Below are 18,837 nucleotides of genomic sequence, written 5' to 3' on the forward strand. Positions count from 1 at the left end.
TTTTTTGCTTTGGTGAGGTTGCTGCATGCAGATATTATTGTTGGAGAAAAGTCTTGAATTAAATTGTGCTTAATTTGCATCAAAAGTTACAAATATTCTCAATCAATTTGACCTAATTTTGCTTGAAATTGACCAAGAAATGCTTAAAAATGCTTGCTTTTTATCTGCTGAATGTGAGCTAGTTTCTTCCAGAGAAGATTCACATTCATTATTATGATTTCCAAAACCTGCTCAAAGATGTGTGCAAAAAAATACTACACATATATTTTGGGTAAAGGCAACGGTAGAAGATGTTTTTCCCAAAGGAACAAAATTGGAGGTCTTCACTTAATGTTGCAACAGTACATGAATGAAATTAACTCTTTGTGTCATGTTTGCCACACAACACAGTATATAAAATAGTATCTCTTTGAAAGGTGCTGGTCATTTATTATTTAGTGTGGAATATTTTAATAAGCTGTTTACTTTATTCACAATATTTGAACAATATTTATACTGATTAAACTATCTGTGTTATTGGGTAATCTAACTATCACCGATTATTCTCTACCAGAAATTACAGGAATTTTTTGTTTACCATTTTCTGACTGGAAATTTTCTCTTTCTTTTTTTCCTTCAGCCCAAGACATGGAACATAAAACAATATCTTAAATGAGATGACTTGTTCATATTATATACAATTATAATTCATATTAGGACTTACTGGTTATGTATTCTGCAGTAGTCAAAGAAGTACTGAGATCTTTAAACTTAAGTAAAAGTAGCAATAATTCAATGAAAAAATACTCCATTACAAGTCAAAGTACTGCATTTAAAATGTTAAGTACTCATTATGCAAACTGTCCTCATATTTATCATAAATATATTACTGGAATCTAAATACTGATTTATTGACATGTACATGTGAGCAGCATATTAGAGTTGTCAACGCAGAGATAAGCTTTACAATTAATACTGTTGGATAGTATCATCTATAATTGCTATTTTATAAAGATTTTCCCATGTTTTACCTATAAAATATAGATTTGAAGAGTAGTTAGGAACTATAGCTGATTAATATATGTACTGAAGTAAAAAGTACAATATTTCCTCTGAAATGTAGTGGAATAGAAGTACAAAGTAGTATCAAATGAAAATACTCAAGTAAAGTACAAGTACCTCAAAATTGTACTTAAGTAAAGTACTTGAGTAAATATAGCTAATTAGTTACTTTCTCAGCACTGCCGAAAACATGTAAACACATGCGTTTACAAAATCCACAGCTGCTCCTGAAGGCAGCACTGCAAGGAAAAGTGTTTTGAAAAAACAATAACAAAAAAAAAGACACCACTTGACCAATCATAAATAAGCAGCGTGTTATGTTTATACAGCATAACATAGCTGACGATTAGTACATGACATTTTGAGTTAAGTTCACAGAGCATTAGATCGTTGCAGGCTTAGATATAATATGGTTGCAGGACTCATCAAACGGAAGTGCTCGAAATTACGAGGTACACTGAACGTGTCATGGAGATAAACAGACGCACAGCGTGTAGACAGCTGAAGGCGTCAACGTTACGAATCATTTAGCTTACCATATATATAATTAGTGTAAAGGTTTTGCTCTGTTTGCTGCATTTTTCGTCTCTGAAAAACCGCAGTGATATCCAGGTAAGAAAAGCTGACGTCATCGCCCTTGTGAGCCTACAGTAGCTCCTGTTAGCTAAAGTTTACCCTGCTGCTGAAGTTAGCTAAAGCTAACAGACGTTTGACCTCTGCCAGTTTCAGACGATTAGTCATGGTTGTCTTTATTTCTACAGAGTTAATGACCGGGGTCTAACAAGGCCTGTTATGAAGTGGTCAAACGTCTCCGTGGTGAACTTTGACATTTACGTGAATTTCTGTGCAGGGCTAGCTAAAGTTAGCTTCAACATACTGTTCCCTGAACTTCATAGAAGTGTGAGCGGTCATATTTCAGCAGCTGTAGATTATGTAAAGTGGGTGTAACCAGAGTTTTGTTTTTAAAGGACGGGTTCACAATTTTTCAAGTCTGTCTTAAAACAATAGTCAGGTTCCCAAATGAACACTGAAACAGGGTTTTTCTTGCTGTAATCATTCCTGCTGTTCATACATTAGAATATCCCTTCATAATACACTTGTAACGGGGGACAAAGCCTCTACAAGCCTCCTTCTGTGCAAAAATGTATTTAAAAGTTTATCTGAAGTTAATATGAAGCTTCAGCCGTCCAAATGAGTCAAATCGAGTAGATATCTTTCAACGTTACAGTCTTTTTAGTGCCAGAGTCCCTCTTTTGGTTGCTATACTTCCACCACAGCTCAACAGGGAAACTGTCTGAGGAAACACAAGACTTTAACTGTGGAAGATATTAACTTTATTTGGTTAACTCAGACTGCTGAACCCTCATATAAGCTTCAGATAAACATATTTTTGCAAAAAATGACTGTGTGACCATTCCTCAAGTGGTCACTGCAACGTTTTTTTCTAACAGAAAAGTTAATCTATACTCTACAATCAGTTATACATAAAATGGATTTATGTGAAACATAGACTTTATATAATAAGGTCATTTTGAGATGTGCTAAATGTGGGTAGTTCAATGCAGGTTGGTCTTGATGGACTATTATCCAGATATGATCACTGAGCCTGCTTTTGGTGATTAACAGCAGTGTAATTGCACATCTATGATAACTTATTAAAAGTAATGTGACATAATCTGACTCTTAACCTGCAGTTTATTTCAGCTGCAAATCAGAGAAACCATCATTTTCACTTCAGCATTTTTAAACACACTTCTCCCACTAACTCCAAACATCAGGAAATGACATACGCCACTGTACTGACCTCCCTCTCTGTCTGTCACAGTTTTTCTCTCTTATAGGCATACAGTCTCACTTAGACAGACACACAATATCAGGATGGTGTCATACAAGCGCCTGAACCCAGAGGATGTTCAGTTCTCCAGTGAAGTATTGTCAGTGGATCCCCGTCCTGTCCAAGAGGAAGTTTCAGTGAGTTCATATCTCATTATATCATATTTCTACATCTTTTGGTCTGTCAGTGAATTTAAGTCTTTGCTGCAGAAACTGTGTGCTGTGTCATCTGGCTGCAGATGTTTCATAATCTGGATGTATTTGTCTCATTAATTTGTTAGAATTTGGTTTTTTGATTGTTATTTATTGTAGGTTGAGACTGAAACTTTATTCTTGGCTTTGGAAAGTGTAGTTGGCAAAACGATCTCACTACAAGGTCTGTACAGCAGGAGTGGGAACCTTTGAGAATATCACGATTCGATTCAGAGTCGATTCTCGATTTAATGAGTAGAAAAGGCGACACTATTTTTAGGCTCTTAGTCCAGTACACTTTGTGCCAAACTATTCACTGGTTTCCTTAGTCCGATGAAATGTTATATGAAACATAACTGGCAGTTAAGATACATGGTCTTGATTAATGTCAGTGTCAGCAGGGAAGAGAGTGTTTTGATTTTAAAAAGTTAACTGGAAGCATCTTACAGTCTTCACGTTTGTCTTGCAAAGGTAATTATTTAGTCATTAAACCCAAAATGTACCCAATCCTTTCCTTTTTTTGAAGACTGTCCAGTTGCTGCACTGCTCTTGCAATTGACTTCTGCCTTTTTTTTCATTTTGTTTATATAAAAATGTTTTTTGGCATTTTTGAACTGATTCAGAATTGTAGAAAATAAGAGTCATGATTCTTATGTGACTTGATTGTTTTTTTTTGACCCCTCCTATTTAGTAGCTGTTCTAAAGTCCTTAAAATGTTCAGAAAAATGGGAATTTGAACGTTTAGTATTCCATGACAATTAGATATACTCCATCAGCTGAGGAAGACCGTGTGATACAACTGAAAGCTCAAGAACAGTCACTAAACGGACCTTGTTGTGAGATTATTTTTTAAAGTTCTTATATGGTTTTGGATTGTTCTAGGATGTGGTCTTCTCATCAGTTTTGTTTATTGCATTGTTTTTGAGTCTAATTTTTAGATATTTTATGTTGTATCATCGCTGCATATATTCAACTAAGCTTAAAAGTTTAGACTCAATGAAGCTTTATTCATTAAACGACTTTTCCCTCATCATGGTTACCCTGATTGGAAAAACTCAGACTAGTCTAGTTCCTGTTGATGGATTTCTTTTCTGAGTGTGATATCTGATTTCCCTTCTGTGTCTCAAGGTGCCGGAGCAAGAAGAAGCCACTTTGCTTCCACGCAGGCTGTCATGTTCTGTCACCACAGGCGTCCTGGTGATTGGCTGCCTGCTGCTGCTCCTCTGTGGAGGCTGGCTCCTGGGCACCATGTTCTGGTTGCACAGTCCCTCCAACCAACAGCCACATAAACCCCCAGCACCGGCCCCGGCACCAACACCAGACTCTCTAAACAACACTGCGGCTGCCTCCCGCCGAGAAGCTTGCAGTTTAATCCCTGAGGCGTGGAGGTTTGATTGCTATCCTGAAAGAGGAGCCGTTGTTACCAGAGAGTTGTGTGAAGCGAGGAACTGTTGCTTTATCCCCGCATCTTCTCCCGCCTCCTCTGCCACCCGCCCGTCAGGGAAAAACGGTATCCCTTGGTGTTTCTATCCTCCCGATTTCCCCTCCTACTCGCTCAAATCAATAAACGGCACATTACTGGGACAGAAAGGTGCGCTTGTGAAGAAGGTGAAGACCTACTACCCAGGAGACATTCTCACTCTGGAGGTGGACATACGTCATGAGACAGACACTCGGCTACGTGTCAGGGTGAGTACAGTGCTCACATGATAATCTGATAATCATACAGCAATAGTTTCTGTTTTCGCACAAGAACGATGACTTTAAGCATCATAAATGATCTAGCATGTATTTAAGGAACATGTACATCAACCCATTAAGCAGGTGAGCAGACAACACAGATCACATTCACAGCTGTACCCTTTTTGTACTACTTGTGTAAGACAAACAAGATCTATCTGTGATATGTAATCTTTTGATTAAACAGTGTGGGTGTATATTATAGGTCAGTTGATTAAATGTTTATAACATAACAATGCAAATTTTCTGGTCTGTAACTCGATTACAAAGTTTTTTTTCCCCCCACATTTCTCAATCTAGATTACCGACCCTTCGAGTTCACGTTTTGAAGTTCCAATCTCTGTTCCCACCGTCACCAAGAAGGCTGAAAATCCAGAATACGTTGTGGAGATTTCTAAGGAGCCGTTTGGCCTCATTGTGAAGAGGAGCTCTACAGGAGCCGTGCTGTAAGTTTTAGCTACATTTGATCGGATTAGAGGAAAGGACCACGGTCAGAGTTAGACAGATATTGTATACTAAAAATGTACAACTTGCACTATAACATTAAATCTCTGTCCAACCGTTTCCTGTCAGTCTGAACACCACAGTGGCTCCTCTCTTCTATGCGGATCAGTTCCTCCAGTTCTCCACCTCCCTGCCCAGTCAGTTCATCTACGGCCTCGGGGAGCACCGTTCCACCTTTCTGCATGATGTTCACTGGAACACGCTCACCATGTGGGCCAGAGATGTGCCTCCGATGGTAATGAAACTCCTGTTTATGTCATTGTTCTGCTTGTAGTTATAATATTTTAGCCACAAACACGGATTTATGAGTGTGCAGTTCACTTTTGTGCAAGTAGTATGAAATGAATTATTATGTTCTTGTGTTGCTCTTTACCATGCAGGAAAAGACAAACCTGTATGGAGCTCATCCTTTTTACCTGGCAATAGAAGAAGGAGGGATCGCATATCATGGCTTCTTCCTGCTGAACAGCAATGCGATGGGTCAGTCTGCTAGTCGCCCTGTCGCTTCCACTTCTGGTTTCTCCACGTGCAATAATACACATGATAGCTGGAATTGGTGCACAGCAGCAACAGAAATGTAGCTGATTCTTACAGTTTCACAACTGTTCAGATGACAACATTAAGCAATTTAACAAAAACAGAAGTTGCATGTGGCGGTTAACGCGATTCATTTCTGTGGTGTGACAGCAGCGTGACTGCAGCACCATTAGATATTAACTTTCCTCTATTGTATAAAGGAGGAAATTTAGAGGTCATGTTTTATTTTAACTAACAAAGCTAACGAGCGTGCACACTTTATCAAAGCCGAACACTTGTCATCCACTGCCATCAACAAAAAAACTGTTGAAAATTTAATGATATAACGCAGATCTTTGTACTTTCTTGTTTCCACACAGGAGCAACAATCAGCTGCTCTGTTCTGTTCATTTTATTCTCAGCTACTCCTTGTAGCCCATGTAGTGGTTTTCCTTGCTTTGTTGCTTCAGGTGTATCTCATTAGTCTTGATTATAGCTTAGTATGATTTTCCTGTAATAAATGTTTCATCAGTGGTTTTTTTTTCTGTTTGATCAGATGTGGCCCTTCAGCCTGCCCCGGCCCTCACCTGGCGCTCTATTGGTGGAATCCTTGACTTCTACGTTTTCCTTGGTCCTGATCCCGGTTCAGTGATTGGACAGTATATGGAAGTCATTGGTCAGTAAGAGTTTGCTGTTACGTGGGCACGTGGGAATGTTCTCTACTGCAGCTGCATGATCGTAAACCGTTTTTACGCAACATATATTTCACTCCAACTGTTTACTTAAAGAGATTTCAGTCACTCTAAGGTGCTCCTGTTGAACTGTTGCCACATTACATCCTGAATAAAGTGACCATGAACAAACAAACCAGGGTAGATGTAAATAGCAATATTGAAAACTTTACTCTGTTAAAGGATAAGGCTGGTGCTATTCTATATTTTGCTCATAGTCAACAAATCCCATGAAAAGAACACTGTAGTTTATTTTGATTTGAACCCACATCCACCGTCCTCCTGCTACAAAAATACTCTCTAGAGCGCCGAATGTGTTTTAATCCTCACCCAACAAATGCACCATTTATTCCTTTTACAGTAACATTTGATAAAACTACAGTAAAATGCCAAACTGCTTTAAGAAAACACTGAGCCTTATCTAAAAATGAAATTATATTTGTGGTTTGTTTTTTAAAGATTTACATCTGTAGGAGGGGCACATTGGCACATTGTGCTACAGACAAGTGTGGGAAATCATAAAGTATTGAGACAAGATCTAAAATATTGTTGGTTTTGGCCTTTTTATGAGGTTTGCTGACCTTAAGAATAATGTCAGCTTTGTCCTTTTAAGTAACTGTTTGCTCCCTCCTCTTCCTCTCCTTCTAAGTAGAGTTTATTCACCACCACATTTGACTTAAATAGCTGTAAAACCCATAACACCTTTTTTTTATATAAGTAAAGGTAAAAGATGAATAGATTCAATACTATCTACAGAACATTTATGGACTGATGTTGCAGTTATATGTGAAGGTTTTCAATTTTGATTAACACTCTCTGGACAGCCTGAATCTGTATGAATTATGGCAATTTGACACAGAAACTGAGAAAAGTAGTTAAATGCTCTACAGACCACTGGCCTGCAGGTTGCTATTTATACATATTTTTTGGTATTTATCTGTGTTCAGTGTAATCAGTTCTGTCACCCTCAATTTAAGCATTTTCCCTCTGATATCTCCCTCCATCTGGTCACAGGCTACCCAGCGATGCCTATTTACTGGGCTTTAGGCTACCATCTCTGTCGGTGGGGGTTTAACTCAAGCGAATCCACCTGGAACATTGTCAAGAGCTTGAGAAAGTATGGGATACCTCAGGTAAACTTGAATCAGCAGACTGAGCGTTTAAACTCAGTGTTCATTTTGAATTTTAAGTTATTTTCTGAAATAACAATTTGTGTGTATTCTGTGTTTCTTTGCAGGACGTCCAGTGGAATGATATCGACTACATGGAGCAATTTTTGGACTTCACTTTTGACCAAACAAATTTTGCCACGCTGCCTGACCTGGTCAAAGACCTGCACGCTCATGACCAGCGCTACGTGATGATCCTGGTACAAAGGAGTGTGCACTTGCTTTCATACGTGCTGCTTCTTGTTTTGCATGTCTGTATGTGACCGTTGTTTGTCACCCTGCAGGATCCGGGTATCAGTAGCACTCAGCCTGAGGGATCGTACTGGCCGTATGATGAAGGGCTGAGGAGAGAAGTTTTTATTAAAGATGCTGAAGGAAAAACACTTATTGGGAAGGTGAGACACAAATCCCCACTTACCCACTTACTACTCAACTGCTTGTCTTTTCGGAAGGAAACATATAGTGTGTTTTACAGAAGAAAATCTCAATCCCTCCTTCTAGGTGTGGCCTGGTCTGACAGCATATCCTGATTTCTCTAATGATGAGACACATGAATGGTGGTACGAAAACCTTCAGAAGTTCCATGAGAAGGTGCCGTTTGATGGATTATGGATTGTAAGTATGGAAATGGGAGACATTATTTAAAGGACCAGTGTGAAGAATTTAGTGGCATCTAGTGGAAAAGACTTGGCAGAAATGGAATATAATGTTCAGAAGTATGCTTTAATTAGTAGCTCTGGCTGGCTCTAGAGAGGGCCCTTTGCATTTTATGTGAGTTTCATGGTCACCGCAGGTTCTCCTACAGGCTTGAAAGGGGAAGGGGAGGGACATTCAGTTGGTTGCAATCTGCAACCTCACCACTAGATGCCACTAAATTCTACACACTGGTCCTTTAAAAACCAAGCAACTTTGATTTAATGACATTGTTGTAGTGGCTCTCAACAATTCATGATATCTTCTCCCTGATCTTTGTCTCATTCGTTTTAGGACATGAACGAGCCATCAAATTTCTTAGATGGGTCCACTAATGGATGTCCATCAAACAGTCTTGAAAATCCACCTTACACACCAGGTGGGAGACATGGAGCTCACACCACACAACCGTTACACAAACTCACAATTACAGAGTACACATGATTGTCAAAATGTAAAACTATGTCTTTTACCTTGTAGGTATACTAGGAGGTTTGCTGAGAGCCAAAACTGTGTGCGCATCTGCACAGCAGAAGCAGTCCACACACTATAACATGCACAGCCTGTATGGACTCATGGAAGCGAAGGCCTCTGCAAGGTTAGGACTTATAATGTGCACATGTGAAAAGAAATCAAATGCTATAAAAGTGTCTTTATTAACAAGACTAAGTCTACAGCCATGCTAGCTGCTCTGGGGACAGTGAATGTCGGTCGAGAATTTCATGGTAATCCGACCAATAGTTGCTGAGATATTTCAGTCTCGACCAACTGCTGCTAGCATGGCTAAAAAACGGAACAATTTGTCTTTGTTCTCTCCTTAAATCTTCTACTTGTCGGTCATCTCCTCTTGCTGTCCTCTTGTCCAGTGCTCTGAAGCGGATCGTGGCAAAGAGGCCTTTTGTGATCTCTCGCTCCACCTTCCCCAGTCAGGGGCTGTACTCCGGACACTGGCTGGGAGACAACAGAAGCCAGTGGAAAGACCTGTACACCTCTATAGCAGGTTAGATCACAGACTGTAGATCACATAGACGTATTTTAAAAAATACAAACATGCTCTCACACACAGCGAATAGTGGATTCTAATATTAACATTTAAGTTCTCTGATCTTTATCGAGATATTTAACATTGAATTGACTCAAGCCAACTAAATGGTTCCTTCACATTGTTTCTTCTTCAAGGTCCAGGTGTCGCTTGTAGTGATGAACCCATAGAGAATGATCACCTGACTCTGCAGAGCTTTTTTAGCATCTTTTAGCCTCTTTAGCATTGTTTTGTTTTTTTTAGCCCACACATTTACTGTATGGTGCTGTTTCACCGTTCTCATCAGCCACACTTCCAGCAGCAGCAGGCAGCAGTTTTCAGTAAAAATGCTCTGATAAACCAACTCTATACTACCCAACATCAAATGTCTGACAAAGTTAGTGACTAGCTGTTGAAGAAAAATGCTATCCACAGAGCTGAAGCTGTTTCACAAGGCAGTTACTCTGTTCACTGTTCTTGGTTTAGCCAAGTACCTCCTTTCCATATTCTCCAAACGTCACCTACCTTTCCTTTCTCTCCTTCAGGTATCCTGACCTTTAACCTTCTGGGCATCCCGTTGGTGGGAGCAGATATTTGTGGCTTCAGTGAGGAGCCGCAGGAGGAACTCTGTGTCCGCTGGACGCAGGTGGGAGCTTTCTATCCCTTCATGCGCAACCACAACGCCATCAACATGAACGTAAGTATTTAACATCACTGCTCCAACTGCTCTGTTGTCTTTTTTTCATAGTTTATTTCTTAAATATTTTATTTTTGAAATGTATTTTCAGCCCCAAGACCCAACAGCTTTCAGCCCTCAGGCTCGGCTCGCCATGAAGCAAGCGTTGCTGTTGCGCTATTCTCTCTTCCCGCTCCTCTACACGCTCTTCCATCATGCGCACGTACACGGACACACTGTTGCACGGCCGATCATGTTTGAGTAAGTGAAGCACAAAAACACAGCATTGTATTCTTCATTTTTTTATGTTTAATTTTACTTTTAAACAGTAATTCTTTGATTTTATATTTCGGGTTGGCTGGGCAGATCCTTTACATGTATTGTGTCTTTATTCGGGCAGCAACAATTACTCAGGAGACACTAAATGCTGTTGTTGGGCATGCATACCCGGTATACCTTGCAGTCGATTGGTTAGGTTTAGACATAAGAAGTGAAATGATTAGGATAAAATAGTAATATAAAAGAGTAGGGGCATTTAGTCTCTCCCCAATTACTCTATTAATGAATCAGTCATTGAAAGAAAATCAACAATTTTGATAATCAATTAATTGTTGTTAATTGTCATTATTCAAATTCACTATTTCCCGCTTCTTTGTTGTTAATTTTTGTTTCTTTTCTATATGTGATTGTAAACTAAACATTTTTTTACATTTAAAACACAATTCTTTGAAGTTTTCTAAAGGATTTATCGAGAAAATAATCGATCGGATTAACTGATAATGAAAATAATCATTTGTTGCATCTCTAGTCTTTACGTGTCTTGTATGTATTCAACAGGTTCCCAAAAGATATAAGAACCTATGGGATTGACAAACAGTTCCTGTGGGGGAAGAGTTTATTGGTGACACCGGTGTTGGATCCTGGCGTCGACTACGTGGATGGTTACTTCCCAGCGGGTCTGTGGTATGACTACTACACGGTAAGACCCACACATTATATACACTGTTGTATGAGCTGGGAATGAAACGTTGTAAACTGTGTACTCGTATACTAACGTGTGCTCCTCTTCTATCCAGGGAGACGTTTTGAACAGTAAAGGTGAAGAGACGCGACTCGTTGCACCTCTAGAGAAGATCAACCTGCATTTGCGTGAAGGATCTGTTATACCAACACAGGTAAGCCAGATTCTTGGATAAATTTACATTGTTTATATTTTTTTTTTTTGATAGATTTTAGAAGTGGTTTACCAAACTTGACACGAGAGTAAAGTACTTGCACCAGCTGATAAAACGGAGCATGTACAGTATTTGAGAAAGAAAATTGTTATAACTTCTTCATATCTTTTTTTGCATTTGTCAAACAGTCCCAAACCAAAAGATGATGATCAGTTTACTATCATTATGACAAAGAAAAGTATTAAATCATCACATATGAGAAGCTTAAACCAGCAAATATTTGGCATTTTTGTTGAAAAATGACTGAAATGATTATTCGATTATCAAATAGTTGAAGATTAATTCTCTGTCGATCGACTAATCGTTGTAGCTTTATACAACAGGATTTGTCAAGACTGTTTCTTTCACAGGAAGTGATTCCATTGAAAACTGTTTTGTCTTTGACCTCTGTGCGATTATCCTGAGCAAACGGGATGTTGTTTCTGGAGAGAGATGTTGAGTTTTTTCCAATTTTTTTCAACGTTTTGAGCTCCGCAAATGAAATTCCATTCAACTGCACTGAGTTTGGTTGGAGGCAGAAATCTCAGAAGCAGACATTTCAAAATCTATACACATAAAAGCTCATTTCTCTGTGTGGTAATTAACCACTAGAGATAAATCAGAAAATTGGTAAAAAAGATAAAATTGTTGGGATTTTTTTGTATTTTGAGTGAACTGACCCTTTAAGATGTTTTAAGTGAACTGGCTAAAACTTTAAAACCACATTTCAAATGTTCTAGAGAAACAAGAATATTGGTCACACCTGATATTTGGATCTGACTTGTGAACGCTTCCTAAATTTTGTAACGTAATGTTTGCTGACCTCACACGCAGGAGCCCAACGTGACCCTGTGGGTGAGCAGTGGTCAGCCTCTCCACCTGGTCTGTGCTCTCTCTGATGATGGCTCAGCCAGCGGAGATCTGTTCTGGGATGACGGAGAGACCATCGATACCTACGAGAACAACCAGTACGCCTACATCACCTTCAACGTCTCTCAGGTGCTCACACTCGTCTGTTTTTACTCTCAGTATCTGTCACTTTGTCTCATTACTCACATTTCCCATTTCTGAACTAAATGGATCTAGTTGTGGGGTATCTGTGTAGATGAAAAGAACACAGCAATGCATTCTGGTCTACTGAGTCCAGGTCTCGTTGGTAGAAAATGGGGTTTCTTGTGAGAACCTAAGATAATCAAAAGTCTTTCAACGAGAATTGTTGCCATCACATCGTGTACATTTGGCCTCCAGGAGTCCGAGCAGTGACTAAATGAACCCAGACGTTAATTTATTATTAATTAATATCTAATGTTGGGTCACTGTTCTTTAAAACATGTCTTGCCATAAAACTCACATCCATCCATCTGCTTATTATATAGAAAGTGATGACATCACAGGTGCTCCACAGCAACGTGGAGGCCACATACATCACGGTGAAGTCGGCGACCTTCTACGGAGTGAAGCAGGAACCAAGCAGAGTGCTGGTGAACTCCCAAGATGCACCGTTCACCTACAGAGTCAATCAGGTGAGGCGAGGGTCAGAGGTCGTGTTAGTTTATTCACGCTCAGTCGCTCAGGCTCGATGGAGATCTTGCATCTGGTGAAACATAAAAGATAAAAGCCAATATTGTTAGTTTCGCTTTTACATTTCGTCTTTGAGAGAAAACAAAGAATCACACACATTGTCCATCACTTGTACTCACTTTATTGATGACATTTCAGTCCTCAGATCTTTATCAGGCAAAATTCATAGAGACAAACAGCAGGGAAAAAGCTGCCAATCAGAGGACACCTGCAACACTTGGTATGCATGTAAATCAAGGTCAATGAGCACTAAATATAAAGAAACATGATAATGAGCTCTTCCAATTGTAAAAAAATATATAATAGGAAGTAGGATCACATCAGACAATAAGGTCCTTTATGAACAAATCAGTCCCATTTTACACAATGTAGTCAATATTCTTCAAAAGGTAGAAAAAGAAACTAAAAGCAATCTAACAATGGGAAAAAAGCCTAATAAACAAAATACAAATAAGGAAAAAATATACAAGATATATATGAGGAGAAATGTATCTTAACAAGAAGATCGATGAATATTGGAAGCATATAACAATTTGTTTTCTTTCCAAGTCAACAGTTTTTGCTTCTTGAGACTTAAAGGTGTGCAAGAACTTACTAGAAACAGCTACTTCTCCATTTTTATAATATTAATTATTAATTCCATTAGTTGTATTTGTGTTTATGTTACCTGCTCGGTGACCACAGATGGAAATTATCTAGCTGGTAGCTAAACAATACATCTCTTTGTATGAGATTCATGTTTATTGATTTAATAAACTAAATTATTCATATGTGTGGGTGCAACTCTATGAAGCTATGTAAGAGCAGACCCAGTCCAACTTGAACTTTTTATGCTTTTAGTTTACAGACTGAATAAATCCTTCACGTTGAAATGATCTTTGTTTTTCTTTGTGTCTCTGCAGGTGTTGACGGTTACAAATCTGGGTCTGAACCTCAGTCACAACTTCACCATCAGCTGGATGTAAAGAATCAGATTTTGTTTCATTTGTTGGTTTTATTTCGTTGACGCCTATTGAAGCTGACACACAGAGCGCAGCCTGTCAGTATTAGCACAGTGATGTTTTTCACTGTTTTGGCTCTCTACTCTACACTGGATGATAAAGGGAACGATAACTGAGGTTAAAGTGTTAAAGTTCACGTCCATATCCGGTGAACAGTGTAGGAGAGTCAGCGCTTTAAACTTTATAGTTATTGTTTTCATTTCGTAAACAGCGTGCCGGAGTACAGAGCCAACACAAAACTGTCCATCCGTCAGGAGAGATGAGCAGATAAGACAAAGCGGAGGCGCTCTGGAGGGAGCGAGGTCACGGTTGTGTTCATCTTATTCATAGTTGCAACATCATCTTGAAGAGGCTTTGCACACAAAAGTGTTTCTTTGTGCAAAAACACGCTTATTAAACAACAAAACACAATCCAACGGTAGCCTCGACGCTGCTTTTAATATCTGTGCGGACATTTCATAAATGATAAATTATAGACGAACCGTCAGCTGATTTTAACCAAAAAGCTTGGCTTGGCCTTGTTACTAATTATTAGTTTTTATCTGTATATCAAATCTGTATTTTTGAAAATTCTCATCAGCAGAAGGATAAAGTGCAATGAATTACAGAGAGGAGAATCGACTTTCCTGCAAATGTGACAAGAGTCTTATTAGAGTTCATGATGTAATATATTGTACATGTGTGAATGCAGTCGACAGCCTATTTTTGCACTAATTAGTCCAGCAGTAATTTATAGGTAGATACAGGTGCCTTATGATTCCTGTTTCTGTGTTTTTGAGCATCTCTGGGTTTGTTCCAGATGATCCTTTTTTTTTTTTTTTCAGCTTTATGTTGTAAACATGTTTGCAATGCTGAAGAACATGGTACTGCTGTGCCTGACAGTGGCTTTAAATGGAAAATGATACCATGAGCAGCCATGAGGGTTCTTGTAAATATACTGTGAATTTTCTCAGCACTGATTTTCTGACAGAATGCAGTTTAAAAACTGAAGCCAGATGAATTTCTTGAGGCAGTTTAGTTACATTTTCAAGATTCATTCTGCTTAAATCTGACCATGATGCTGTGGACATCTGATATGAATGTCTAAAGGCTTTTCTCACAACACACACTAACTGAAAAGTTGCCAACTTTCAACTTTGGAAGATGCACTCAGTTGCTATTTCAGCGCTACACTCTTTCATATTAATAAGGTGGACACAGTATTAGAAATACCTCTAAGTATAATGCAATATAAGTCAACAGCACCACAACAGTTTGCAATATTTGAGTATTATTTTTTGTGTGATTGTTCAGATTTAATTATATGAACAATATGAGGAAATTGTTTTTTTCAGCACGTTACCAAAAATGATGATTGACACCTTTTAGCACAACAACAAGTGAGGAAAAAGAACATTTGTTGATTTCTAAACTAATGTCATGTTAAAGATTCAAGGCAAAGAAAAATCTTAGTTCTATTTTGTTTTTAATTGCAGATGCATAAGAACCAAGTTCCATTTATTTGAGCTCTGTTGTGATCAACTGATCATATTTGAATAAATAGTATTTTGAGCTTGCCTGCATTGGGATCTTGAACCTGAAGCACCGGAGCTCATGTGCCACTAGAGGACACAATTTCTCAGCACTGTGACGATTGTTGGTCTTATTTCTCATAACAGAAAGTGTCATTTTCCTCATGGCGACAAAGGATTTGACTTCAGATACGTTTGTCAGCCTTAATTACTGAAAGTAACTAGGTTTTTTTTGTGCTTTTCTGGTTTGAAACACAAGAGCAGAATGTTTTTAGGGATAAAACTGAATAACAAACGCTGTTCCCTCCCACTGCCTTCTGCATGAGACTTAAACTACAGTTTCAATGTAATATCTGTTTAACTGTAACATCTAATTGTCTCATCTTTTACCACCAACTAATCTAGAATAAATTACAACCCATGTGGACTGGCACAAATGTGTTGTTGATGTTTATCTGATATATTTTTGCATGGTTGCTATTTGAGCCATCAACAAGGTGGAAAATCTGGTTGTGTTTCTGCTTAAATTGACTAAAACTCTTTGTTTCCTGTCTAAAGAAATATATCACATTTCCCTCCTATTGTCTTCACAGCATCAGAGGTTCTTACTGGTTTCACCTCTTTTGTTCTCTCTTCCTGTTTTATGCTTTAAAAGATCATTAAAAGCGATTTCAGTCACAAAAATGTTAAGCTCAGCTTAGACGGTAAAGAAAAGGAAAAAACATCCTTCTTTACATGCACATTGCACATCACTTTGAGTCAGTTATAACAACACAGCAATCACCATAGTTAGGCCTTATTATCTCACATAATTCATATAAAACTTCTAGTTAAAAATCGCAGACATGTTCACATTTATATACTCAAAAAATTAACAGTCCTGGAGTGAATTACCCAAGTCAGGAAGTCCAGCGGAACATACTTCATGATTATCTTATGCCAGCCGGAGATAGTGGGAGTCTTACAGGAAATCCACTGAAGAAACATATTTCTACTTGTACAAAATGTCTTGAATTTTGTCTATGATGGTCCATAGCAATATGCACATTAGGAAGACCAAGGAGGAATCAAGTTCAAGCTCAGTTCCCCATTGCTCCCATTTAACCAGCTCTCCATCCATGTAAACCCAGTGCTTATGTAGATAGAGGAGTTTCAGGATGTCTGTAATTAAGATACACGGGTCGCCTGAGGACTGAGCTAAAATAGTTTGTGTCCTAAAAATATATATATATATATAAAATGTTATCTCCATAGAAACATACAAGGAAAGTAAACTGTGAAAGGAGCATTGTCGCATTGAGCCAAAAACTGGATCTCATGAGTCATGACACCAAACAAGTATTCGACTGTCCCTAACACACACACACGCACACGCACACACACACGCACACACAAGTGGCAGAAAGTGAAAGCAAATAGCGTGTCCCATATTCCCCTCTGATGGCGGGGGTTGAATTGTACTCCACTACTGATAAGCTGCATTCAGGATAGACATGTTTTTATTGGCTCTGTGCAAACGTTCACAGGCTAACTGTTTCCAGATGGCAGTTTGCGGAGGGCATATATATCATTCAACAGAGGGGGAGGAGAGAGCAGAAAGAGAGAGAGAGCGAGCAGCGGGGGTCTGTCAAAAGCATTCTGCTCTACTGACGAGGGCATTTCCTGTCTGGATTTGGGAGGATTAAGTATTTGTGCGTGGGGGGTGTTTGTGGGGTCGGCATGTGGAGAGAGGGACAAAGTACAGATCTTTTTTGGGGGGGATTCTGTGCATGTTGGATTTGCGTAACCATCCTCGTAATGCTAGTTAGGAAAACATGAAACAGATTTTTCAAGGCACACAGAGCTGAGAAAAACCATTGTTGCCAAATAGTGTTTCATTGGAGTTCTGAGGTTGGCTTGTTTTGTCATGTTGAGTCACATTTCTGTAGAACATTTCATACAGAAAACTTCCCAAACAACAACAAAAAAACCTGTTAAATATTGTTGTGAAATGAAATATGTTCAACTTCATTTAAAAACAAAATGGCTTTGGTATGTAATCAAGCATGAGGCTGTTATGGGTCATAAAAAGCTAAAAAAAAAAACAACCTTCCTTCTTTGTTTCTTTCCTTTTATTTTCACTCTGAAGCGTTCAAGTTAGTGGTCTGGGACAAAAGAGCACAACAAACCTAACTACAGCTCTTATGTGTGCATGTTTCACTGCTTCTATTCAGTCTATCAAGACCACCAGTTTTGTAAAGTGAGGTCACTTTTGGCGAGTTCTCACTTCCTGAGGAATATCTGAGTTAGATGTAGGTAATAATTAAGGGAAGAAATGTCACACATAGATGGTTCTATGTATTGTTTTATAAATGTGTAACTTCTTAAAGGGGAAACATTAAAAGCATGTTGGTGAACTAACATAAGGGGTTAAAAAAAAAGCAACATTTCTGCAATAATCTGACTAAAAAATGATTTTTAAGTCATCCTGTTGTTTCTTTTTACCACAGTAAAAAACGTGAGTACTTGAGTTAAATGTTGCAACAAATTCTTCAGTGAAAGCATTTGGAAGAAGAGATCGTCTGCACTCTTTAAAGTCTAAAGTCTTTCTATTAATCTGTACATCTACACACACCTATAGTCCTTGGATTTTGGTCTTTCTTTAAGGTGTGGTGAGGTCTGTCGCTTCATGATATGACTAACCTAGTCAAATATTTACCCTGTAATCAGATGGGATCCAGCTCCTTACTTTTCCTTTCTATTTGCTCTCAACTGTTTCATTTCTGCTCCAGTTGACATCATGTTTATGCAAAGTCTTTGTCTGTATGTTTCTGATTTGTAAACAAAAATTATTGTCTGCTTATCACAGAACCAAATTAGGCTTGGAAAGTCCAGAAAAATGTCCTCCAGATGACAGATTTCCTTGGTCTGCAGCTTTAATTCATCATTGGTGGTTGACGTTGTGTCCATTTATCTGTTCCAGCAATAACTTTAGCATCTAGCGGACAAACAGCAGCTGGATATGAATAAACTGATAGTTATTTCCACAGTGTAAGTATAGAAAAAACTTGTTTGACCCCTAACATAAAGAGGAAACTGATGATTCAGAGCATGTGGACTAATATGCGGTTGACAATGCCACTGTCACAGCACAAGAATACATCAATCAACCCTGAACGATACAATCATGTTAAACTAAAAAGCAGCAGGAAGTACATACTGGACCTCTGCCAAAGCTGTGCAATCCTACAATAACTGAAAATATTTAGGAAGCTTTAGTTTGTGAATCCAGATCTGCGTTACCACACACAGTGATAGATTATGATTGGCTGACTGTGGCCATAAGTTTAGGACAAAACCTGGGAATGTCTAGGAATGTCTGGGAATATTAGAGCCCTTTAAACAGATTAATTTGCCAAATGGCTGGAATAATAG

General features: G+C 38.6%; 1 protein-coding gene across 1 annotated transcript; it reads left to right on the forward strand.

Moving 5' to 3' along the window:
* The first annotated feature begins 1,469 nt into the window (after positions 1 to 1,469).
* gaa2 (alpha glucosidase 2) lies at positions 1,470 to 15,860 on the forward strand. The gene is made up of 21 exons (XM_044347598.1): positions 1,470 to 1,653; positions 2,867 to 3,012; positions 4,195 to 4,755; positions 5,107 to 5,252; positions 5,380 to 5,545; positions 5,691 to 5,790; positions 6,383 to 6,502; positions 7,572 to 7,690; positions 7,795 to 7,926; positions 8,011 to 8,121; positions 8,228 to 8,341; positions 8,714 to 8,798; positions 8,900 to 9,017; positions 9,286 to 9,419; positions 9,986 to 10,137; positions 10,229 to 10,377; positions 10,954 to 11,095; positions 11,193 to 11,291; positions 12,165 to 12,329; positions 12,707 to 12,853; positions 13,814 to 15,860. Exons 2-21 carry the CDS (start codon positions 2,920 to 2,922, stop codon positions 13,874 to 13,876), a joined length of 2,916 nt encoding a protein of 971 aa, XP_044203533.1. The 5' UTR covers positions 1,470 to 1,653; positions 2,867 to 2,919; the 3' UTR covers positions 13,877 to 15,860.
* The last annotated feature ends 2,977 nt before the right edge of the window (positions 15,861 to 18,837 follow it).

This window comes from Thunnus albacares, chromosome 3 (genome assembly GCF_914725855.1).
Source record: "Thunnus albacares chromosome 3, fThuAlb1.1, whole genome shotgun sequence".
Classification (NCBI taxonomy): domain Eukaryota; kingdom Metazoa; phylum Chordata; class Actinopteri; order Scombriformes; family Scombridae; genus Thunnus; species Thunnus albacares.

What these genes read in the sequence shown, in the direction of transcription:
- gaa2 (XM_044347598.1), top strand. Translation starts at nt 2,920, where the DNA reads ATGGTGTCATACAAGCGCCTGAACCCAGAGGATGTTCAGTTCTCCAGT. An exon ending in AAATCCACCTTACACACCAG is followed by an intron (nt 8,799 to 8,899) that starts GTGGGAGACATG and finishes TTTACCTTGTAG; the next exon opens with GTATACTAGGAGGTTTGCTG. An exon ending in GCACGGCCGATCATGTTTGA is followed by an intron (nt 10,378 to 10,953) that starts GTAAGTGAAGCA and finishes TGTATTCAACAG; the next exon opens with GTTCCCAAAAGATATAAGAA.